Source organism: Lethenteron reissneri, chromosome 47 (genome assembly GCF_015708825.2).
Source record: "Lethenteron reissneri isolate LAM-NWPU_2019-01 chromosome 47, ASM1570882v1, whole genome shotgun sequence".
Classification (NCBI taxonomy): domain Eukaryota; kingdom Metazoa; phylum Chordata; class Hyperoartia; order Petromyzontiformes; family Petromyzontidae; genus Lethenteron; species Lethenteron reissneri.
The window spans coordinates 11,808,394-11,833,763 of NC_083825.1; the positions used below are offsets into that span (position 1 = coordinate 11,808,394).

The following is a 25,370-nucleotide window of genomic DNA, read 5'->3' on the forward strand; positions in this document are numbered from 1 at the left end:
GGTAGGCGGGGTCAATGACGTCACCTCCGGCGTGACGTCACTCCGGCAGGGCGAGCGAGCTGAGCGGCTGTTTTTGTCTCTTGCGCCCCCAACAGGAGCCATGAGGTTCTTCAAGAGACGGCAGCAGTTGCAGGCGACGCTGGAGACTCCGAATTCGTCAACAGTGGAGGTGAGTGGCGCCACCTCTTGCGTTTTGGTGGAATTGGAGTTGTACGAAATAACAAATACTGTGATCACATAGAGGAAAAATAGATTTTTTTGAAATATAATTTTAATGTCAATTTAAATTGAACGCTTGATGCGTGGGTAATGAGGTTCATAGTTTAAGACCACAGATTGATAGTTTCATCAAGGATTTTAGTCGGAGAGAGCTTTCTCTGGGCAGTTGGTCCTTGTTTGCGTTGCCTTGGTGATAGCATCTCGGGCCAACTGCCATTTCCCAGCAGGTGTGCCTGGGGGTCACGTGACGTTTATTGACGCAATAAGGCCTAGCCATTGGCTCCGCCCTGTTTGGGTAAAGCCAGTGACATCATCACTATAATTGCCGACGTCATCGCTGCATGGGCTCCTTATAGCTGCAAGGTGGCCTCCTGTAATTCGGGCAAAGCGAGCGTGCTGAGCGCCTGTGTTTCTTTCTCTGGATCGGCAAGAGTATCCATGAGATTCTTCAACAGACCACAGTTGAAAGCAACACGAGATACTGAATGTGTCAACAGTGTAGGTCAGAGGTCGCAAACAGGTTTTGATTCCTTACCCGTACCCGGCCGCACCAGTGTCGGTACGGGTATCGGGCACCCGATTGCGACCTCTGGTGTAGGTTGACACATTCAGTAGTGCCACCTGCAGGGATTCATCTTCTTGGTTCTTTCGGTAAAGTCACGTAGAAGGGAAGTAATAAAATAATAAAAATAAAACATAATAAAACAATTCTCACGACGTTTCGGCCACAACGCAAGCAGCCGTCCTCTGAGGACGGCTGAGGACGGCTGCTTGCGTTGTGGCCGAAACGTCGTGAGAATTGTTTTATTATGTTTTATTTTTATTATTTTATTACTTCCCTTCTACGTGACTTTACCGAAAGAACCAAGAAGATAGTGCCACCTCTTGTGTTTGATGTCAGAGGAGTTGTACTTGGCAAGAGAGGTCGGGGACAGACACAAAGCTGGGCTGGAATGCAAACCTGTATGGAATGATAAAGCTTTGCCCCAACACCAGATTGACACCTTTTACAAGGCAGCAAGTCCGCATGAACCACACATACCTGCTAACACCAGTGGTGAGGGATATCTGAGCCGGTGTTGGGACTCCCCTATGTCGACTTAGGCTGAAATTAATACAGGCAGTCTTCACTTAGCGCTCAAGATGCCGATGTGGAGAAGTGAGCATTCATCAAATCGGTGCGAAAAGGGTTATACCATGAAATATGGGGATGCCTTCTCGACAGCGTTATCTCTTATGAACAATAAATGAGGGCTTCATTGGAGTATGAGTATCAGCGCTATTTAATAAGAGTAATAAAACAGATGATAAACATTCTATCAAAACGAATTAGTTTTTTTTATAATAGCATCAGGATGTATCATGTACTCACTAAGCAGTGTAACCGCCTGATGCTCACCCACCTCGACCTGCCTTATCACTGGCATGTTGACATTCTCAGTGATACTTTTTCTTGACGTGTTGGTCTCATTTACAGCACTAACACTTGCAGGCCTCTTTCCAGACATTTTGGGGCTAAGGCAGAGAGACCAAGGAGGAGCAAACACGTCGGAGGACGAGTTTGTCTTTTAAAAACTGGCGAGCGCTGCGTGGCTCAGAGCGTACTGTGATAAAACTGAATAACAAATTAACCTTATAGCAGGACCCCGAGGTCCCGAATAAACGGAAGTCAAAATCGTAATTAATTAATTTTTGGTGACTCCGTCCCACTGCGCACATAAATGGCGAAACCTACCTGGCGCGGATAATTCTGTTGTGATGTGCAGAAGAAACCAAACTTTGAAACTTTGATTAGTGCATCGTGTAGAGCTCGTCGAGAGGAATAGATTGCCGTTTCGTTCGCCTTCAACAGACATAAAATGACATCGCAACGCAGTTTATGAGAGAGCCAGGGGCTTATGGGACGCCGGGGTCCCACCATAAATGATAGATTTTTTTTAAAGTACTTACGGCCATGAATGCTGGTCATCTCGGAGCATTCATCACTCTCATTGGCTGAGCGAATGTAACCAAAGATGGTGTGGGTGCGTTTCCTAGGCCAGCGCTGCTGCGTATTCTACCACTGTTTAGGCTGTGCAGGGAATCGTGGTGTTGCCTTTGCATTGGTGTGTGGGTGTCAGACCATCTGTCCTATGTGTGTCTACCTGTGTATGAGGCACCTCACTTGCCATGTGCCATGGTATTGTCTCCACCATCCGATGGCGAATGGCGTCCGTCACGATGCGATTGAAAGCAGGATTTACGCTGGGAGGAGCTAACGTGCCCGTGCCATGTGCCCTTGCTCCCGTCGCAGTTGGAAATGCCGGAGAAGGAAATGCACCAGCTGTCCCAGGAGGTGTCGACCCTGCGGGGCAATCTGGGCAGGGCACGAGCGCACTTCGCCACCCTGCGTGGCGCACTGAGCCAGAGAGATAAGAGTCTCCACGAGATGCTGCGCCAACTCAACAACAACCATGCTGAGGAGGTACTGTGGCCACCGCCAACCCCCCTGTCCCCTTGTTACACGGAGCGCGGCTAAAATGAAACTTAGTTTGTCAAGATTTCTCCGATCTTACATTTACATGCAAATTTTATCGAGCCCCGCCCACTGACCCTTGAGCTACACCCATCTCAAACTTTTATAACTCCCTGCCTTAGCAGCGCTCCCACCATATATATTTTCCTACCTCAGCAGCTCTCCCGCTATATTCTTCACCTGATGACGATTGCTTGTGTTGCGAGCAAAACGTCGTGATATTGTTATTATTTTTATTTTTCTATCTACATGGCCTTACTGAAAGACTCAAATAATGTGTTCTCGTTGTGAAGCTGCATGGCACACAAGCAGAGAAAACAAAACCTCAACATATTCGTCAATAACGCTGCAATGGATATTGCTTTGACTTCTCTGCTGTGAAGAAGAACCATTGCCTGAAACGTCAACTTTTAGTTGCTCTGCACTATTGAATGCATCATTATTGATTAATGAGTTGAGTTTTTATTCAGAGTGTGATCTGAACGTCAAGGAAATGGCACATTAAATCAGTGGATTCTGGGAGGTGGCTAGGTGCCCCAGGAGTCAGACATGCTGTGCCAGCATGGCTGAGATGCCAGGATCGAATGTGGATTACAGCCGCCCAACCACAGTGATTAAACCGGGTTCTCAAGCATAGTGGTCTCGGCCTCGTTGCAAATGAGTACAATAAAGAAACCCATCGAATTATATTTTGGTTCCTTAATTAATTTTGCTAAATTCATGGTAGCGAGTGGTCCATGGTTTGATTCTCAATAATGTTGAAAATGAAAAGATAAAAGCAGATCATAGCATCTCCCCACAGAGTGTGGCGAGGCGTTGTGAGTTATTTGTTTGGAATATTGACTCAATTTGAAGATGAACATTTGGGTGCAACGAGTTTCTTCATCACCTTATGATGAAGAACGTTTCCATGTTGTATGCATGCTTGCCAATCGTTGATTGATGTATACAATGTGTCATGGTTCTATTTTTGGACTTTCTATTATCATTCTAAATATTTTATGTTCTCTTTAAATGTGATTGCAGTATGTTCAATACGACCACGGGTGTTTACCTTGCATAGTTTTGTAGTTATTGATTTGTTTACAATATAATCTCAATTTCTTCTTTTCATCTTGAAAAGCATCCACTGCATGTGTGCGTCCATCTGCATGCGTGCCGCCTGTATGTGCACGTGCGTCTCTGTACTCGATGCCTGTGTCTCTGCATCCTTATCTCGTCTCCCTCTGCATGTTCTGCCTGTGGCTATGTACATCTCTCTCCGCATGCACTGTCTTTCCATGCATGTATCCAAATTTGTATGACTTGCTTGTGTCTTTGTGTGTATGTCTCTGCATCTGTAATTTCTTTATTTATTTTCTTGTGCTTCCTACCCGTGTCTCTCGTCTCTTATCTCTCTGTACAACTACATGCTCTGTGTGTCTGTATGTCTGTACCTGTCCTCATTTGCACGCTGCATGTGTCTGTGATGAGGGGCTGCCCACCTATGCATACACGTGCCTGTGCCGCTGTGCCCATCTGCCCGTGAGCAGCTAAGGGCGCACTCGCAGGCCATCAACAGCCTGCAAGTGGAGTTGGAGGCAGTGCGGTGGGGCGAGCGCGAGGAGCAGTTGAGGCGTGAGCACGATACGACTCTGCATCTGGCGTGCATGGAGCTGGCCGAATATCGTGCATCGCACATGCACGCCGATTCAGAGTACGACGCTCACGTCGTGCACATTACGGTCCTCCAGAAGGTGAGGCCTCCACTCTCACAACAGCAATGTGTCCTGCCCAAGCCCACTTAATTTTCTCAATATTTTGGATGAACGATAAACAATTTATTAATGTATTCAAATTACATGTTGTAATTACGCGTAATTTAGATGCTGCCCATCTCCGCCCGCAGGAGCTGAAGGAGCGTGACGAGCTGCTGCGGCACTCAGAGGCAGACCTGGTGGCGGCGCGTGAAGTGGCGCGAGAGCGCGGGACTGAAGCTGAGCGGCTGGGCACCGAGGCCGCGGAGCTGAGAGTGAACATGCACGACCTCTTTACCAACCAAGAGGTGCAGCAGACAGAGGTGGACACCCTGCGGCATGAAGCGCTGGAGCTGCAGCAACGACTGCAGGAGGCCAACGCTTGCTGCGAGGAGACCGGTGGGTTGGGGCCTTTGCTCCCAATCTTTCTGAATCCACGGACCCATTGAACACTCATTTTTGTTGAGCACTGTGCATCAATAACTTATTTTTACGAGTAAAAACGAGTAATTCCTCGTTTTTACTTCATTTCCCACGTGGACCACTTCCGCTGTCTAACATAGGACTGCAATGGGTTTACTAACTGCGCTCTCACTAGGTCCTTCCTGTGCATGTATTATTATTCTGGACCCTGTGTTTGCATGCAAGCTGGTGAATAGGTCTGAGGGACTGTCTGCTATTACTCCCGCTGCTGGTACTCTTCCTCCTAGTGCTGCTGCTTCTTCTCCGTCTGCTGCCGCTGGTGGCTGTACTGTATTCGTCTTCATCGCCGTGGTTATGTGTCCCTTCCGACAGGTAATTCTCTGGAGCAACAGATGGACTTTCTCAAGGCCGAGCTGGGAGTCTCCAGGGCAGAGGAGGCCGCGAGGGTACAGGAGGTGGTGCAGCTGCAGCACACACTTCAGCACACGGATGCTGAGATGGATTGCATGCACGGCCAGATCGCCAGGCTGCAGCACCAGGTAACCAGAACCTTAAGCTGCAGCCCCCCCACCTCCATGTGTGTGCATGAGGTCTGTCCTCATCCCCTGAGCAGTGCACCATCGCATGTGTGATCCCGCCGCCACAAAGCCGCTCGGCGGGCGCCCTATCCCCGACCTCGCCACCACCAAGTGAAGGAGCCGACCCCCGCGTCCCCCCACCTCACCTCACATGAACACACCCGCACGCATTTCCCACCCCCCCCCCCATAGAGCTCCGAGGGGAAGTCACCTGGCCGACCGGTTTTAATCCGAGAAACCCTTATCGGGATAACTTTCACGGTTTCCGGTGACCAGGGAATTGGACGACCTCCCCCGATGCTACTTCGCGGCGCTGCGACCGGCATTAAGATTGCAAGGTCGCAGCGAGGGGCCACTTGGCCACCGCGGGTGAAACGCACCCCACACACCCCACACACGCACGTATCGACGGGGCAGGCAGAGGGGTACAAGCTTTGTGATGGACGCCGCTGCATAATTCGCATAACCAAGGCACCATGCATGAGAATTGGACTAATTCGAATATGCGCCGCGCTTAAGCCCCGGAGGAGTAAAGAGCTCATAATTAAGGTATGCACGAGAATGGGACTAATTAGAATATGCGCCGCGCTTAAGCGCCGAAGAAGCAAGGAAAGGCTTGGAAGGCAGGGCCTGGGTCGGGGAGATAGGATAAAAGCGATCGTAGCCAGGTAGAGGGATCTCACTTCACTTCAAGAGGCCCAAGTTCAAGTCGGCTCCCAACTCTGCCCTCCGGACGTCCGCGTGACGTGTCCAGACGAGCATCGAGGAAAAGCCACAGGACGCCGAATACTTCGAACCCGGGGGAGCGCTGCGTGAGGCTGGATGAGTAGGGGCGTCGCGTTCGAATGCCGGCGACACCCTAGCGGGTATTAGGGCGGTGTGGCAATGCGAACGGAATAGGGGATGCGTGAGGGAGAGACCCCGGGGGCCAACGGCCCCCACATATTTGAGCAGCCAGGAGGGACCGCGGGGGCCAGCGGCCCCAAGACATGTTAGAGAATGGTCCGCAGAAGCATACATCACAGAACTACTTCTGAGAAATCTTTAAGTGCCCTCTGGTCCACATACAATAGGAGGAAATACTTTGATATCTGCCCTGCTATGGAGAGTAACGAGTAATGTTTATCAGAAAACAGTCAGATCTTTGGTTTTCAGAGCTGGAACTTAGCTCGATTTAGTGCAAAGCCGACATTGTTTTCATGGGCTTTTCTGTTAAATTCATGGTAGCGAGTGGTCCATGGTTTGATTCTCAATAATGTTGAAAATGAAAAGATAAAAGCAGATCAAACTAAATTTTTGTATCATAGCATCTCCACACAGAGTGTGGGGAGGCGTTGTGAGTTATTTGTTTGGAATATTGACTCAATTTGAAGATGAACATTTGGGTGCAACGAGTTTCTTCATCATCTTATGATGAAGAACGTTTCCATGTTGTATGCATGCTTGCCAATCGTTGATTGATGTATACAATGTGTCATGGTTCTATTTTTGGACTTTCTATTATCATTCTAAATATTTTATGTTCTCTTTAAATGTGATTGCAGTATGTTCAATACGACCACGGGTGTTTACCTTGCATATTTTTGTAGTTATTCATTTGTTTACAATATAATCTCAATTTCTTCTTTTCATCTTGAAAAGCATCCACTGCATGTGTGCGTCCATCTGCATGCGTGCCGCCTGTATGTGCACGTGCGTCTCTGTACTCGATGCCTGTGTCTCTGCATCCTTATCTCGTCTCCCTCTGCATGTTCTGCCTGTGGCTATGTACATCTCGCTCCACATGCACTGTCTTTCCATGCATGTGTCCAAATTTGTATGACTTGCTTGTGTCTTTGTGTGTATGTCTCTGCATCTGTAATTTCTTTATTTATTTTCTTGTGCTTCCTACCCGTGTCTCTCGTCTCTTATCTCTCTGTACAACTACATACTCTGTGTGTCTGTATGTCTGTACCTGTCATCATTTGCACGCTGCATGTGTCTGTGATGAGGGGCTGCCCACCTATGCATACACGTGCCTGTGCCGCTGTGCCCATCTGCCCGTGAGCAGCTAAGGGCGCACTCGCAGGCCATCAACAGCCTGCACGTGGAGTTGAAGGCAGTGCGGTGGGGCGAGCGCCAGGAGCAGTTGAGGCGTGAGCACGATACGACTCTGCATCTGGCGTGCATGGAGCTGGCCGAATATCGTGCATCGCACATGCACGCCGATTCAGAGTACGACGCTCACGTCGTGCACATTACGGTCCTCCAGAAGGTGAGGCCTCTACTCTCGCAACAGCAATGTGTCCTGCCCAAGCCGACTTAATTTTCTCAATATTTTGGATGAACGATAAACAATTTATTAATGTATTCAAATGACATGTTGTAATTACGCGTAATTTAGATGCTGCCCATCTCCGCCCGCAGGAGCTGAAGGAGCGTAACGAGCTGCTGCGGTACTCAGAGGCAGACCTGGTGGCGGCGCGGGAAGTGGCGCGAGAGCGCGGGACTGAAGCCGAGCGGCTGGGCACCGAGGCCGCCGAGCTGAGAGTGAACATGCACGACCTCTTTACCAACCAAGAGGTGCAGCAGACGGAGGTGGACACCCTGCGGCATGAAGCGCTGGAGCTGCAGCAACGACTGCAGGAGGCCAACGCTTGCTGCGAGGAGACCGGTGGGTTGGGGCCTTTGCTCTCAATCTTTCTGAATCCACGGACCTATTGAACACTCATTTTTGTTGAGCACTGTGCATCAATAACTTATTTTTACGAGTTAAAACGAGTAATTCCTCGTTTTTACTTCATTTCCCACGTGGACCACTTCCGCTGTCTAACATAGGACTGCACTGGGTTTACTAACTGCTCTCTCACTAGGTCCTTCCTGTGCATGTATTATTATTCTGGACCCTGTGTTTGCATGCAAGCTGGTGAATAGGTCTGAGGGACTGTCTGCTACTACTCCCGCTGCTGGTACTCTTCCTCCTAGTGCTGCTGCTTCTTCTCCGTCTGCTGCCGCTGGTGGCTGTACTGTCTTCATCTTCATCGCCGTGGTTATGTGTCCCTTCCGACAGGTAATTCTCTGGAGCAACAGATGGACTTTCTCAAGGCCGAGCTGGGAGTCTCCAGGGCAGAGGAGGCCGCGAGGGTACAGGAGGTGGTGCAGCTGCAGCACACACTTCAGCACACGGATGCTGAGATGGATTGCATGCACGGCCAGATCGCCAGGCTGCAGCACCAGGTAACCAGAACCTTAAGCTGCAGCCCCCCCACCTCCATGTGTGTGCATGAGGTCTGTCCTCATCCCCTGAGCAGTGCACCATCGCATGTGTGATCCCGCCGCCACAAAGCCGCTCGGCGGGCGCCCTATCCCCGACCTCGCCACCACCAAGTGAAGGAGCCGACCCCCGCGTCCCCCCACCTCACCTCACATGAACACACCCGCACGCATTTCCCACCCCCCCCCCCATAGAGCTCCGAGGGGAAGTCACCTGGCCGACCGGTTTTAATCCGAGAAACCCTTATCGGGATAACTTTCACGGTTTCCGGTGACCAGGGAATTGGACGACCTCCCCCGATGCTACTTCGCGGCGCTGCGACCGGCATTAAGATTGCAAGGTCGCAGCGAGGGGCCACTTGGCCACCGCGGGTGAAACGCACCCCACACACCCCACACACGCACGTATCGACGGGGCAGGCAGAGGGGTACAAGCTTTGTGATGGACGCCGCTGCATAATTCGCATAACCAAGGCACCATGCATGAGAATTGGACTAATTCGAATATGCGCCGCGCTTAAGCCCCGGAGGAGTAAAGAGCTCATAATTAAGGTATGCACGAGAATGGGACTAATTAGAATATGCGCCGCGCTTAAGCGCCGAAGAAGCAAGGAAAGGCTTGGAAGGCAGGGCCTGGGTCGGGGAGATAGGATAAAAGCGATCGTAGCCAGGTAGAGGGATCTCACTTCACTTCAAGAGGCCCAAGTTCAAGTCGGCTCCCAACTCTGCCCTCCGGACGTCCGCGTGACGTGTCCAGACGAGCATCGAGGAAAAGCCACAGGACGCCGAATACTTCGAACCCGGGGGAGCGCTGCGTGAGGCTGGATGAGTAGGGGCGTCGCGTTCGAATGCCGGCGACACCCTAGCGGGTATTAGGGCGGTGTGGCAATGCGAACGGAATAGGGGATGCGTGAGGGAGAGACCCCGGGGGCCAACGGCCCCCACATATTTGAGCAGCCAGGAGGGACCGCGGGGGCCAGCGGCCCCAAGACATGTTAGAGAATGGTCCGCAGAAGCATACATCACAGAACTACTTCTGAGAAATCTTTAAGTGCCCTCTGGTCCACATACAATAGGAGGAAATACTTTGATATCTGCCCTGCTATGGAGAGTAACGAGTAATGTTTATCAGAAAACAGTCAGATCTTTGGTTTTCAGAGCTGGAACTTAGCTCGATTTAGTGCAAAGCCGACATTGTTTTCATGGGCTTTTCTGTTAAATTCATGGTAGCGAGTGGTCCATGGTTTGATTCTCAATAATGTTGAAAATGAAAAGATAAAAGCAGATCAAACTAAATTTTTGTATCATAGCATCTCCACACAGAGTGTGGGGAGGCGTTGTGAGTTATTTGTTTGGAATATTGACTCAATTTGAAGATGAACATTTGGGTGCAACGAGTTTCTTCATCATCTTATGATGAAGAACGTTTCCATGTTGTATGCATGCTTGCCAATCGTTGATTGATGTATACAATGTGTCATGGTTCTATTTTTGGACTTTCTATTATCATTCTAAATATTTTATGTTCTCTTTAAATGTGATTGCAGTATGTTCAATACGACCACGGGTGTTTACCTTGCATATTTTTGTAGTTATTCATTTGTTTACAATATAATCTCAATTTCTTCTTTTCATCTTGAAAAGCATCCACTGCATGTGTGCGTCCATCTGCATGCGTGCCGCCTGTATGTGCACGTGCGTCTCTGTACTCGATGCCTGTGTCTCTGCATCCTTATCTCGTCTCCCTCTGCATGTTCTGCCTGTGGCTATGTACATCTCGCTCCACATGCACTGTCTTTCCATGCATGTGTCCAAATTTGTATGACTTGCTTGTGTCTTTGTGTGTATGTCTCTGCATCTGTAATTTCTTTATTTATTTTCTTGTGCTTCCTACCCGTGTCTCTCGTCTCTTATCTCTCTGTACAACTACATACTCTGTGTGTCTGTATGTCTGTACCTGTCATCATTTGCACGCTGCATGTGTCTGTGATGAGGGGCTGCCCACCTATGCATACACGTGCCTGTGCCGCTGTGCCCATCTGCCCGTGAGCAGCTAAGGGCGCACTCGCAGGCCATCAACAGCCTGCACGTGGAGTTGAAGGCAGTGCGGTGGGGCGAGCGCCAGGAGCAGTTGAGGCGTGAGCACGATACGACTCTGCATCTGGCGTGCATGGAGCTGGCCGAATATCGTGCATCGCACATGCACGCCGATTCAGAGTACGACGCTCACGTCGTGCACATTACGGTCCTCCAGAAGGTGAGGCCTCTACTCTCGCAACAGCAATGTGTCCTGCCCAAGCCGACTTAATTTTCTCAATATTTTGGATGAACGATAAACAATTTATTAATGTATTCAAATGACATGTTGTAATTACGCGTAATTTAGATGCTGCCCATCTCCGCCCGCAGGAGCTGAAGGAGCGTAACGAGCTGCTGCGGTACTCAGAGGCAGACCTGGTGGCGGCGCGGGAAGTGGCGCGAGAGCGCGGGACTGAAGCCGAGCGGCTGGGCACCGAGGCCGCCGAGCTGAGAGTGAACATGCACGACCTCTTTACCAACCAAGAGGTGCAGCAGACGGAGGTGGACACCCTGCGGCATGAAGCGCTGGAGCTGCAGCAACGACTGCAGGAGGCCAACGCTTGCTGCGAGGAGACCGGTGGGTTGGGGCCTTTGCTCTCAATCTTTCTGAATCCACGGACCTATTGAACACTCATTTTTGTTGAGCACTGTGCATCAATAACTTATTTTTACGAGTTAAAACGAGTAATTCCTCGTTTTTACTTCATTTCCCACGTGGACCACTTCCGCTGTCTAACATAGGACTGCACTGGGTTTACTAACTGCTCTCTCACTAGGTCCTTCCTGTGCATGTATTATTATTCTGGACCCTGTGTTTGCATGCAAGCTGGTGAATAGGTCTGAGGGACTGTCTGCTACTACTCCCGCTGCTGGTACTCTTCCTCCTAGTGCTGCTGCTTCTTCTCCGTCTGCTGCCGCTGGTGGCTGTACTGTCTTCATCTTCATCGCCGTGGTTATGTGTCCCTTCCGACAGGTAATTCTCTGGAGCAACAGATGGACTTTCTCAAGGCCGAGCTGGGAGTTTCCAGGGCAGAGGAGGCCTTGAGGGTACAGGAGGTGGTGCAGCTGCAGCACACACTTCAGCACACGGATGCTGCGATGGATTGCATGTGTAGGGGTGTTACGGAGGGGCTGTTATACAATGGTATCAGACGGTAAACAAACACAGTGGGCGTGGCTATGTCTGTGCACAGGGGGGTGCTCACAGCGACGTCTGCACCGGGCAGCCTGGGGGGCTGACTCGGAGCTGGGATCCCCCGGGGCCCCACCCCTCAGCGGGGGAGTTGGTATATAAGGAGGTGAGCCGGAGGGCTCGTGGCAGAATGTATGAAGCTTAACCAGTGAAGAAGGAAGATCTGCTAGATAGAGCTCTGGACTCCCCTGGATCGCCGCCCTTGTCAGGGCCTACCAGGACCGAGCCAGTGGCGTGGCCCCGAGAGCCAGAGCCGGTGCTCTTGTCAGAGCTGGTCTGGGGACTCCGGGCGCCATAAGCCCAGTTGGCCAGTGCTGGGCTAGCTAGCCTCCCCTAGCCCGATAGTGGAGGACTGAGAGGTAGGCTAGGGTTAGCCTACAGTGTGTCTCCCCAGTTAGACGGGTGAAGGGGCCGACACCCCTTCCAGTGTTGTATGTCCCGGTCTGTATTGTACCTTATGCGGAATAAATAAGTGTGCCTCCAACCCCGGCGTCCAAGGCTTCCTGAACGTTATTACATCTGGCGTCAGAAGTGATCTTCTACGAACATGGACACGCGACGGACGGCTCGTGCCAGAGAACCGGGGGCAGAGGAAACCGATGCCGACTTTGAGCCCGAGATGGCTGACGGCGACGCCGAGCAGCCGGGGCCGGGTCCATCCACACCGCAACGTCTGGACGGATGGGAGCCGTCGGCTGACGGACTATGGCAGGCTCATTCGCGACTGGCGGAGCTACTTTACGCTGCAGCCGCCACACTAGAAGAAATTACGCGGCTGGGAGCGGGTGGAGCGACACGGAGCGACGACAGCCGACGTCCAGCGCCGGTTCCCGCCATTTCCACGGGGCCGGATTTCGAAATTCCCACCATTACTACGGTGAGTGCTGAGGGCGGGGCCGGCCTGAGCCGCGCGTCCGACGTCGGGCATACAGTAGCCGCCACGTCATCAGGAGTGGTCGGCGCGTCACCAGCAGAGCGACCGCCGATGCCACACGCCCTTCCCGCCAAAACCGTGTGACTGCGGACGCCGCGTTACACCAGCGCTTACCACCTCTCAAGGAGTTCGTGGGCGAAGACGGTGACTGGGGCAGTTTCCAGAGGCGTTTTCTCGCTCACCAAGAAATGGCGCAGTGGACAGATGCCGAAGCTCTCCGCGCGCTGCCGGCGATGCTCGACAGTGATGCCCTCGCTACTCTCACCTCGGCGCCGAAAGCGAAGCGCGCCACGCTGCAGACGGCGTTTCAACTCCTGGCTGCAGTCTATGGACCACCTTCGGACTGCAGGCAGCTGTTTTATGATCGCCAGCGAGGTACCAAGGAGTTGCCCCTGGCGTACCGTACGGCTCTCCTGGCGGATGGATGAAGAAGGGGTGGACGCCATGGTGACGGAGAAAATCTTGCTGTTGGCTGACGAGTTGGACATTGTCGTCTTGGCGCAAGACGACACGGAGATGTGTTCCCTGCGGGCCGCGCGACACATCCATGCAAACCTGCTGTCCCAGCGTCGAAAGGCCAGCAAGGCGGCGGCCACCCATACCGTGGCTGCAGCCACCCTCCCAGCGGAAGAAATCTGCGCCATCAATCACCCGACGGAGTGGAGATCGGGAGTACGACCGGCTCGGGACGGACCGAGCCGCCAGGACCACCCCAAGTCATCGGGAGCACTTACGCACTGCTACAATTGCGGCCTCCGGGGCCATGTGGCCTCGGGATGCCGATCTCCTCGGCAGCGCGGGGCGATGCCTCGACAGGACGTCGCGCCTCTTCCCAAGCTTCACCAACAAAACCCGGCGAGTCGCGGCACCCCACATGTTTGGCCCACGCACACACCCGTCGCACACTCACGCACCGCAACGGACGGGGGTCGTAAATTACCTGTAGTCGCGCCAAAATGTACCACTGGGGGGACTGCATTTCTACCCAGCCAGTGGTCCGAGTTGGCCCATCGCGTTGTTGCCGCGTCGTCGGGGTCGTCGGTCGTTGTGGGGCATATTGACGGGGTTGAAGTGCGAATCCTGGTCGATATGGGAGCATCGGCGACTATTATTTCAGAATTGATTTATAACATTCTTCCCGTTCAAAGCCGTCCTTTGCTTCCCATTGATGATCCGTGCTATGCTGCTAATGGGGGCTCACTGGGCATCATTGGACAAATCCGCGCACAAATTTGTATTGGGGATATTAAATTGTCTGGGCCAATATTGGTCTCCTCCTCGCTGGCGGTTCCGTGCCTGCTGGGGACGGATTTCTTGGCCAAAATGCCAATTCGTATCCTGGTCGATCAGGGTTGCATTGAGCTCCCGTCGGGCCGACGTGTTTCGTTCCTGCCATCCCCCTCGACGGGTCGGACGGCGTTTGCGACGGTACCGGCGCTGGTTGCAAGAACAGTACGCGTACCGCCGGGAGCCCAGATGCTCGTGCCTCTTAGGCTACGTCGACCATTTGCTAAGGGGATTGGGGACCAGGGGGTTCTGCTAGGACCATCTAGGGTCGGGGTTAGCGGACCTGATTTAATACCGGCCCAGACCATCGTAAGAGGGGACGGGGACCCTTTCATCGCGGTCCTCAATGTGGGGTCGCGTACGGCGGTGGTTACTCAAGGGACCGTGCTTGCGCACGCAACGCCGGTGTCCTGTGAGGAACCCGTCATAAATCACGTAACCACTGCTCCTCCACCGTGACCACATACGGACAGTAATGAAGGGTGGCTCGATGCGCTTTGTGCGGGATCGTCGGACCTGTCCGACTCACAGCGTGAAAAGCTTAGAATCCTTCTGCGCGAGTTTTCCGACATTTTTAGTCAAAACAAATATGATCTGGGCTGTACTAATTTGCTGCGACACCATATTGACACGGGTGACAGCGCGCCAATACGCCAAAATCCTTTTCGGTTAAGTCCCGCCGAAAAAGACCATGTCAAATCGGCCGTTGACATGTTAGCCGCCGATATCATTTCTCCTTCTACCAGCCTTTGGGGTGCGCCGATTGTCTTAGTTAAAAAACATGACGGCTCATTACGTTTTTGCGTCAATTTTCGTCGACTGAACAAAATTTTTGTTGCCGACGCATACCCGCTTCCTCGGATGGATGAATTGCTTGAAGCCTTGGCGGGGGCGCGATTCTTCTCCACATTGGATTTGCTTTCGGGATTCTGGCAACTCCCTCTGGATGACGATTCAAAACCTAAAACTGCTTTTTGTACACCGCACGGCCTTTTTCAATTCAACCGGTTGCCGATGGAGCTCCACTCAGCGCCGGCGACTTTCCAGCGATTGATGGAATTGGTCTTGGCTGGGTTACAATGGGATTCGTGTTTGATTTATTTGGACGACGTCATCGTTTTCAGTAAAACATTCGACGAACACCTCCAGAGGTTGCGGGCGGTTTTTCTCAAAATGCGGGCTGCTAATTTGAAATTCAAACCCCAGAAATGTCATTTGTTACGCGAATCAGTGCGGTATTTGGGGCATATCGTGGGACGCTCAGGTATTGCTAGCGATCCCGCCAAAACGCAATGTGTCAGCTCCTGGCCGACTCCCACCTCTGTGGGAGAGGTCAGGAGTTTTGTCGGATTCGCATCATACTACCGACGATTTGTCGCTGATTTTGCGACGATTGCAAAGTCCTTACATGCTTTAACAGCAAAGGTGGTCAGATTTCACTGGGGCCAGGAAGAGGAGGCTGCTTTTCGATCCCTCCGGGACGCTCTGGTGAGAGCTCCGCCATTGATTTATCCTGACTTTACTAAACCCTTTTTGCTCGATACGGACGCGAGCAACACGGGAATTGGGGGCGTGCTTTCGCAGGTGGTTGACGGCGTGGAACGGGTGGTAGCATACGGCAGTCGGGTGTTGTCTCCGGCGGAACAAAGATACTGTGTCACCCGTCGGGAACTATTGGCAATTGTTAACTTCATTCAACAGTATCGCCCATATCTGTACGGTCGTCATACCATCCGAACAGATCATGCGGCACTACAGTACACCCTGCGAGTTCAACAGCCATCGGGGCAATTGTCTCGCTGGTTGGAGATTCTCCAGGACTTCGATTTTGAAACTACGTATCATAAGGGCGTTCGCCACACGAATGCAGACGCCCTGTCATGGCTGCCAACCTCCTCCGAATGCGCGTACCTCCTTGGTTCGGGGCGTTGCAAGCCTCCGAATGAGGTATCTGATCCGGTTTTGGCGGCTGCCGCTGGCGCGCCTTTAATGACGGGTCTGATTGAACAACAGGTGACGGATTCCTTGCTGGGGTTGCCTGTTGCTGAATGGGGGCGCCTCCAGATGGAGGACACCTCCCTCCTCGCTTTGCGCCGTCGCATCGGGGGTGCTGGTTGGGAGGGGGGGAATGTCGACTCGTGGGGGTTGGTTCAGGGTCTGTTGATGCATTGGGACGGGAGATCCCGCCGACACCGGCTGGTGGTGCCTTCTGTTTTGAGGGGTAGAGTGGTGTGGGCTGCGCATGAGCGTCTCCTCCACCTGGGAACTCAAAAGACCCTTGCCATGCTGCAGCTGGATTTTTCTTGTCCGGGCATGACAAGGGATGTCGGGGAGCTGTTAGGGTCATGTCCTCAGTGCGCGCAACGGAAACCACCAGCGCGGGTGTCTAACCCGCCATTGCAATCTATCAAAGTTTCCAGGGTGAACGAGCTTGTTGCGCTTGATATTCTAGGCCCATTCCCCGCTACGCCCAGGGGAAATAGATACCTATTGACCGGGGTAGAATATTTTACACGCTGGCCTATGGCCTGGCCCCTCGCCAACCAGTCAGCAGCAGCCATCGCGGAGACCTTTGTCCAGGGATACGTCCTTGACAAAGGTGCTCCGGAGCGGCTGCTGACCGACCAAGGTAAAAAAATTTCGGGTAAACTTCTCCACGAAGTCTGCGAGCTCCTGGGAACGAAAAAAGTTCGTACCTCCCAATATCATCCGCAAACTGACGGGATGGTGGAGCGTCTGCATCGGACTATCACGTCCATGCTGTCCCAACAGGTCTCTGACTCACAGACCGATTGGGACCTTCAGATTCAGGGGGTGTTGGCGGCATACAGAATGGCTCCCCATGCGGCAACGGGATTTTCGCCCTTCTTCCTAATGTACGGCCGCGAGCCTTAACCCACCTGTTCCGACCCAGCTGCAGGTCTCCATGCCGCGGGGTAAATCTAAATTGGCCGAACATGTTAAATATCGTTAAATTGACGGAGGCACGGGAGGCAGCTATGCAGAATTCGGATCTCCGCCAGAAGGCTAATGAGAGACTCCGGCTGGGTCGGGCGCATGTGTTTCAGTGGAAACCAGGTGACAGGGCGTGGTTGCACTGTCCCCAAGTACCACTGGCAACCTCCTCTAAGCTGGTGCGGCCGTGGCGGGGTCCTGTGGAAGTAGTGCAGGTTTTGTGGCCACAGTGTGTGCGTATCAAATGGGGGAAGCGTTGGTGGTTCGTACACCCCTCCAGATTGAAACCGTTCGTTGCGGTCCGTGTTCCCACTTCACACACGCGTGGCCAAACATGTGAGGGATCCGCCGACTCCCGGGCTCCGACTTCGCTGCTCTCCCCTAACGTGCCGCTAACTGTTCCGTCTCCAGGTGCACCAGGAGTGACGGGCTCACGCCCGCCAACCCCTCCGGGGGATGTCGGGGGTCACTCAGCAGCAAAGAATGACTCCCTCGACACCGGATTGTTGACACCTACCATTGCACCAACCGGGGTTGACCCGTGTGACGGGCCTGCTGCAAGAACGCGCGCAAAAATGCGCAGACTTTTGTGAGATCCTGAAAAATGTATATATGTTGGTTTCTGAGATTTGTATGTGTTGTTTTTTTACTGGAAATTGTATATATGTCGTTTTTTTACGGGATTCACTATTTATTCGGGGGGGGGGGGTGCGTCGGGTTATTTTCTCTTTACTGTTGTTATTGTTCTTGTTGTTGTTATTGTTGTTCGAAATTTGTGAGGCACACACAGGTTCAAGGGGGGGATACATCTTTATTGTTATCTTGTTGCAGCCGGGACGGCTGCGAGCTGTACAGGGGGGGGGGGGGGTGATGTAGGGGTGTTACGGAGGGGCTGTTATACAATGGTATCAGACGGTAAACAAACACAGTGGGCGTGACTATGTCTGTGCACAGGGGGGTGCTCACAGCGACATCCGCAACGGGCAGCCTGGGGGGCTGACTCGGAGCTGGGATCCCCCGGGGCCCCACCCCTCAGCGGGGGAGTTGGTATATAAAGAGGTGAGCCGGAGGGCTCGTGGCAGAATGTATGAAGCTTAACCAGTGAAGAAGGAAGATCTGCTAGATAGAGCCCTGGACTCCCCTGGATCGCCGCCCTTGTCAGGGCCTACCAGGACCGAGCCAGTGGCGTGGCCCCGAGAGCCGGTGCTCTTGTCAGAGCTGGTCTGGGGACTCCGGGCGCCATAAGCCCAGTTGGCCAGTGCTGGGCTAGCTAGCCTCCCCTAGCCCGATAGTGGAGGACCGAGAGGTAGGCTAGGGTTAGCCTACAGTGTGTCTCCCCAGTTAGACGGGTGAAGGGACCGACACCCCTTCCAGTGTTGTATGTCCCGGTCTGTATTGTACCTTATGTGGAATAAATAAGTGTGCCTCCAACCCCGGCGTCCAAGGCTTCCTGAACGTTATTACACATGCACGGCCAGATCGCCAGGCTGCAGCACCAGGTAACCAGAACCTTAAGCTGCAGCCCCCCCACCTCCATGTGTGTGCATGAGGTCTGTCCTCATCCTCTGAGCAGTGCACCATCGCATGTTAGAGAATGGTCCGCAGAAGCATACATCACATAACTACTTCTGAGAAATCTTTAAGTGCCCTCTGGTCCACATACAATAGGAGGAAATACTTTGATATCTGCCCTGCTATGGAGAGTAATGAGTAATGTTTATCACAAAACAGTCAGATCTTTGGTTTTCAGAGCTGGAACTTAGCTCGATTTAGTGCAAAGCCAACATTGTTTTCATGGGCTTTTCTGTGAAGTCATTGATGATCAGGCTGAGATCATTAACTCACTGCACATGTGAACCTGGCTTAATCACAGGTGGCTGGAACCTGAAGTGGTTATTTAAGTAATATGGATGCAGCCAGGAAGGCAGACAGCCAGAATGTTTTTTTTTTATAATGTAGTATGATAATGCATTTCTATATGGCAAAAGGTATAATTGTGACCACAGGATCGGTGCTCTCAGCATGCCTCTTAATTTTATCTGCAGATAGGTGAATGGTGATTAGGTAATTACACTTGATGAGACAAGGCAAGCCCTGACTAGGCCTGTAACTAATTCACCCATCTCATAATTTGTCATGATTCAAAGTTGCGAATGCATTTGCTTAAAATTTTATACTTCCATTTAGAATAAATACAATTGAATTATACAGTCAGCTGCAGTTTACAGGACTTTTTCTAAAATGTCATTGGCTTGCATTTGTTAGACAAACAATATAGGCTTGCAGACAGATAGCTCTATGCACACCAGAGTGTAAATGACTTAAGTTGCAATTATTTATTTGTTTGCAAGCTGGGCTTAATTACAGCTGGGTCTTCTCCAACCCAGAAAATATTTCCATATTCTGCACACCACATTTAGTATACTTCTCCAGACATGGATCCAGCATTGTGGAATGTGTGCGTGTGCGCAGCTGAAGGAGTTGGAGGGGCACGTCCAGACACTTGGGTCGGAGAAAGCGCAGCAGCAGGACACGCATCGGAAAGAGGCCTGCGAGCTGGCGACGGGGCTGGAGGAGGTCCGGCTCACCCTCGCCGATGCTTTCAAGCAGTTCGAGCGCAACTCCAAGAAGGTACCGACTCGCAAAGGCACGCGTGGTGAAGCCACGATTGGCACTGAAGAGGGGCGCCACGGTGGCGAGATGTTAACTACCTCGCCTGTATGCAGGAGGTTGTGAGTTTCATCCCAACCCCGACACCTGTATATTTGGAGTTTGCATGTTCTCCCTGTGGTCGCGTGGATTTTCTTCCGGGTCCTCCGGTTTTCCCATCCACATTTAGAAACTTGCGTTTAGATTATTTGGCTGCAATACATTTCCACATGATAAGCCACTTCGTAGAACTTTCATTTGTGGGCAGGTCACTTCTCAAAAAGAGCTATATAGTTCAGTAGGCCTTAGCTGGTAAAATAAAGATAATTAAAGTTTGAGTTGAGGCAGCGTGCGGCTGTTGTGCCTCATTTACCAATAATGAAATGTGCCAATGACAATTTGGCCCGGGATAAATTTGTCACCCCACCAATTATTCAATGTGTGCTTTGATCAACAACAACGTGATCATGGAACATGAAAGGAATAAAAACTCACTGAGACCAGAAGGGCCATTGCTCGGTCAAAATAATAGTACACAGTGCAGCATGAACAAAGCCACGCACAAAGTGTGATGCCGCCGCCACAAAGCCGTTCGGCAGGCGCCCCATCCCCGACCTCGCCACCACCAAGCGACGGAGCCAACCCCTCGTCCCCCTCACCTCACCTCACACGAACACACCCGCACGCATTCCCCCCCCCCCCCCCCCCATAGAGCTGGAAGGGGAGGTCACCTGATCGACCGGTTTTTATCCGAGAAGCCCTTATCGGGATTGACTTTCACGGTTTCCGGCGACCAGGGAATTGGACGACCTCCCCCGACGCTACTTTGCACCGCGGCGCTGCGACCGGCCTTAAGATGGTATGGTCGCGGCGAAGGGCATTCGGCCACCGCGGTTGAAACGCATCATCCCCCCACACACACCCCCCATGGGTCGACGAGACAGGCAGAGGAGAGACGAGGCGGCATAGTTTAGGGTGCGCAATTGATGGGGCAGGTGGTGAGGACATGCGGAGGCTCCGCGCTTAACTTCCGCAGTGGGCCGTGGTGATGGACGCCGCTGCATGGTGCGCAGGAGCACGGCGCCATGCATGAGAAGGGGATTAATTGGAATTGGCGCCGCACACGCAGCACATCCGATTAGCATATCAAAGGCGCCCGGAACCGCCGTGCGCGTGCTAGCGGGCGCGCGTTCATTGTTAAAGAAAAACTGGGAGAGGGCCGCCATCACACTCGGAGCCGCATCCCTTTGATGTAGGGAGGATAAAAAGGGGGCGCAAAGGGGAAATCGCTCTCTCACTCCAGCGCCAGGTGACAAGACGCTCTCCAGTCCAGCGACCCGAACGTCCGTGAGACGCATCGAGGTACGCTGCGAGTACGGGATCAACGGACCGCCGTGGGCACCTAACAGTGAGTAAGGAGGTGAAGTAGGATCATAGCCGATAAATAGGGAATAGGTACAGGGGTAGTGGAATAGGCCAGCCTCGTCGATTCATACTGACTCAACAACCAGTTCCAGGTAGCAAACAATAAATCATTAATAGCGAATCGCGGCCTCATGTGATCTCGTTGAGCAGTGTGAACGCGTGTGGTGCTGCGTATACAGCTGCTCGCCTCGTGGGAGCGCTGCGCAGAGCGGCGCGAGAGTGGGTGTCGCGTGTGTGCAGGTGTGTGCGCTCGTAGCGTGGGGGAAGGGGTCGGTGCGTCCACAGGTACCAGTTCCGTCTATCGCCGCAGGGACTCGCGCGGTGTGAGGGCAGCGTCGTTCACCCTCCGACCCCTGACCCCCGTTTAGAGCGCGTGATTTATGGAGAGACAACGCAGCATTTACAGGTGAACGAGAGCGTGCGGCGAGCTATGCCTCTCACACGAGCTCGCGGAGGGACGGACCAGGGAGGGGAGCCGTCGGGCGATGAGCCCAGCGACGGCAGCAGCTGCTCACAGAGTAGCGAGGGGTCGGCGAACGGCGGAGCCCCTGCCATAGGCATGGAGGAGCAGGGAGGGACTTCGGGGACCAGCGGCCCCAACAAAAGCAATACAGGGAGTTAAGTGACTAAAACAGACCACACGATGTAACAGATTACAACAGGGAGAACATACGGCATTTAAAACCAGGGGAAGATATATACAAACAGATACAGAAAAAACTGAAATATTTATGATTATATACAACGTATTAATTTAGCCTTCTGCACTCTGAACCAAGCTGTCCGAGTTTGATTACCAACCATGGCTAGCATTGGTGGCCAGTGATATCTGAACCGGTCTTGGGTGTTCCACCTCGTGCTGACCAGTGTAATGAAGTATGATCAATTAATTAAAATGACCGGTATGGCTCAGGGAAACTTTCATTCAGCAGTATCACAAAAACACATTCAGCGGTGGACGGATCATGGCTGCTCATTATGATGATGCTGATGATTGCGATGGTAAAACGAACATTGTCTGTATTAAGGCTCAGGAGGTCGAGGACACAATCATCCGGCTGAGGGAGGAGCTCAAGGCGAGCGAGGAGGAGCTCGCAGCGAGTGAGGCGCAGCGTGCCAGTGCCCAGCCGGAGCTCTCCACCCCCCAACAGAGACTGTCGGCGCTGCAGGATCAGCTGACCGCGTCCCAAGCTGGCAATGAGGACACCATACGTCAGGTAATGCTCCCAGCCTCTTTCCCACGGCCGCTGGGAACCCGGCCAAGGTCTGACCGTGACACAGCACTTGAGTCGTCAGGCTGTGTAGGGTCTGACTATCTGCTCCCCTCTGCTACGTGCATGTCCATACCCTCCCTGTCCTGGTTTGGGAAGCGATTTTAATCTGACCTTTTAATTCAGATTTTGGGTTACTTATTCCATATATGTGGGCTTTTATAGGCGTAATCATGGGTTGTGTGCATGATGGTCCGACAAGATTGGGTGCATCCCGGGTGATTTGGTCAAACATGGTGTATGGACATCTGTGAAAAATATCTTTTAGAGCTCACCAGACTCCTCCAATATGAATAAAGAATCTGGTTCTATGTGTCTGTTGTTGCATCTGTATGTTCTACAATAACTGCACACAGTCGTCAAATGCTTTTCTCTGTCCCTCTGCCCATGGCCCAAGCAGCTCTTCGAGAGGAGCCAGCAGCTGGGATCCCTGCAGGTGGGGATTCTTTGGTATCAGCGTGTGCTGGCCGAGCTGCACACAGAGCTGGAGCAGTACCACGAAAACACACACTCACAGCTGCAGCATTTGGACATGCTGCGCCAGCAGAGCGAGGCGGAGGTGAGTACACAGCATTCGCACGTTGCACAGACAAAGACTCCCCGTATAGCCTTAATAAACTGTTGGGGAAAGCACTGTTAGTCAGCAGCACCTATGAAGGCCGGCATAGCACACAAGGGGGTGATTGGCCAGCACCATGCCTCGCGGCCTTTGTCTCTCCAGTGGTGATGTTTACACATCGCACCAGGTACTCATTTGAGGCTGGGTCGATCTCGGGGACGCCCAGGACCGGTTCACATAATCATCACTGGTGTTGGCCATGAACGGGAATCGAACTCGGATCGCCGCTTTCGAAGGCTAATTGCTACACTACCGCTCCCCACACATTCACTTTCATACACATGGACACGTGCGCGTGCACACACACACACACTCACATAGACAAACACTTGCTCCAAGCGCGATCCTGAGTCATTACATGTCGCGGAGAATCGCTCCACTGAACAAAATAGCGACGCGGTTCAATTTTCAAGTGCGAGTTCGCGTTTAAAGTCAATGTTATAAAATATATATTTGATGGAACCAGGTTCGTAAGTGCAGATTGAAATTGAGAGAAACAGAAATAACTTTAATCGCTCAGACAGCTACAGGCTTAGTGCGGCCTGGAAGCGTATTATTAAATAAGATACATTACAATTCCTTATAAGGGAAACAAACACTAACTGATTACTAATGTAGCATAATCACAATAAAACACATTCCAAATGATTACTAATCTACAACTCGCATCGTAACAATAGCCTGATTAACACGTAGGCTTTCGCGACCAATATTATTCATAATCAACGTTTTTGGGTTTAGATTGCGTTATTTATAAATGTGTCGTAACCCTCCACCACCCGACACGGCCAATCAGTATAAAAGTGTCACGATCTAAACCCAAAAACGTTGATTATGAATAGACTGATTACTAATCTAGTATATATTTACAATCGATCCCCCCTTGAATCTTTGCACCTGATGAGTTAATGAGTTAATGATGACGTCACTCTGCTGCTGCTCTATATAAGAACGGGAGACACAGCAGAGCCTCACCATTCTGGCGAATTGCCCGATGATGCTGGATGCAATTACCAGCGAAACGTCGTACTCAAATTGTAAATGTTGTGGTTTCACGCTTCAACACACCGGTGGGCTAAAGCAGTGAACTATTTGTCTTTTGTCAACGTGACACTTTTTTACTGATTGGCCGTGTCGGGTGGTGGAGGGTTACGACACATTTATAAATAACGCGATCTAAACCCAAAAACGTTGATTATGAATAGCCTGATTACTAATCTAGTATATATTTACAATCGATCCCCCCTTGAATCTTTGCACCTGATGAGTTAATGAGTTAATGATGACGTCACTCTGCTGCTGCTCTATATAAGAACGGGAGACACAGCAGAGCCTCACCATTCTGGCGAATTGCCCGATGAGGGGGAAACTGCCCTGGCTTGCCAGGGGAGACACCAGGAGCATCGAGGTGATCCTTCCAGCCCGTCCGGATCTCAAGTGAGACCTAGCCACCAGCCCCGAGGCCTGCGAGGGCCCTGACCGTGTGGCCAGGGATGACCACGCTGCCAAGAAGCGGGGACTGCTGGAGAATGGAGACGGAAATCGCAACAGACGAAGAGGGGAAACGGCAAGAGTCAAGGACCACGAGGGCCACCCGAGTTGCTGAAGGAGACCGGGATGACCGAGCCGCCCAGCTTATGCTCGCAGCAGATGAAAAGGAAGCAGGGAGTGCGTCAAGAGAAATGAATGCCACCTGCACTGCTGAGGGAGCCTGGGACGACAGAGTCGGCCAGACGGTGACTGCAGGAGATAAGAAGAAGACGCGGCGAAAGCAGAGGGCCACCGACACCACCTACGCTGCCGGAGGGGACTGGGGCAACCAGACCGACCCGCTGGCAGCAGGGGGATGCGTGGAGGAGGCATGGAGACGGATGGAGGGGAACGTGGCGGAGGCACGGCAGAAGGAGAGGATGGAGGAACTGGATGGGAGGGCGGGAGCTGATGGAGTGGGTGAGGGAGGCCGAGGAGAAAAAGGTACGGCGTCCGGACGCAGAGATGCGGGTGCCCCCGAGCTGGAGGGTGGGGAACGAAGCCAGAGAGACGCCAGCAACCCTGGGGCAAGGGGGAGGCCCGGAGGGAGAACGCGACAGTGGACGCTGGACCGGTGGGAGCTGGGAGGCCCCGGGAACGAGACGGGAAATGGCGAAGCGGGGCAGGGGTGAGTCTGACACCACCTCATGTCAAACGACATAATTGCGTCAGAGTAATGATGAAGGACGAGGTAGCAGAAGAAGTG

At 52.3% G+C, this 25,370-nt stretch overlaps 1 protein-coding gene across 5 annotated transcripts; it reads left to right on the top strand.

Annotated features, from left to right (window-relative positions):
- The first annotated feature begins 16 nt into the window (after window positions 1-16).
- On the top strand, window positions 17-25,128 carry LOC133354500 (centrosomal protein of 131 kDa-like). Of its 5 annotated transcripts, XM_061571388.1 has the most exons (16): window positions 17-169; window positions 2,513-2,683; window positions 4,267-4,470; window positions 4,623-4,869; window positions 5,266-5,432; window positions 7,522-7,725; window positions 7,878-8,124; window positions 8,521-8,687; window positions 10,777-10,980; window positions 11,133-11,379; window positions 11,776-11,858; window positions 19,643-19,801; window positions 21,123-21,861; window positions 22,273-22,461; window positions 22,916-23,074; window positions 24,448-25,127. In XM_061571388.1, exons 1-13 carry the CDS (start codon window positions 101-103, stop codon window positions 21,168-21,170), a joined length of 2,217 nt encoding a protein of 738 aa, XP_061427372.1. In that variant the 5' UTR covers window positions 17-100; the 3' UTR covers window positions 21,171-21,861; window positions 22,273-22,461; window positions 22,916-23,074; window positions 24,448-25,127. The 5 variants fall into 5 exon arrangements, with proteins under 5 accessions (XP_061427372.1, XP_061427369.1, XP_061427370.1 ...); XM_061571385.1 differs by having other exon boundaries at window positions 19,643-21,861; window positions 24,085-25,128; XM_061571386.1 differs by having other exon boundaries at window positions 19,643-21,861; window positions 24,521-25,128.
- Window positions 25,129-25,370: the final 242 nt, after the last annotated feature.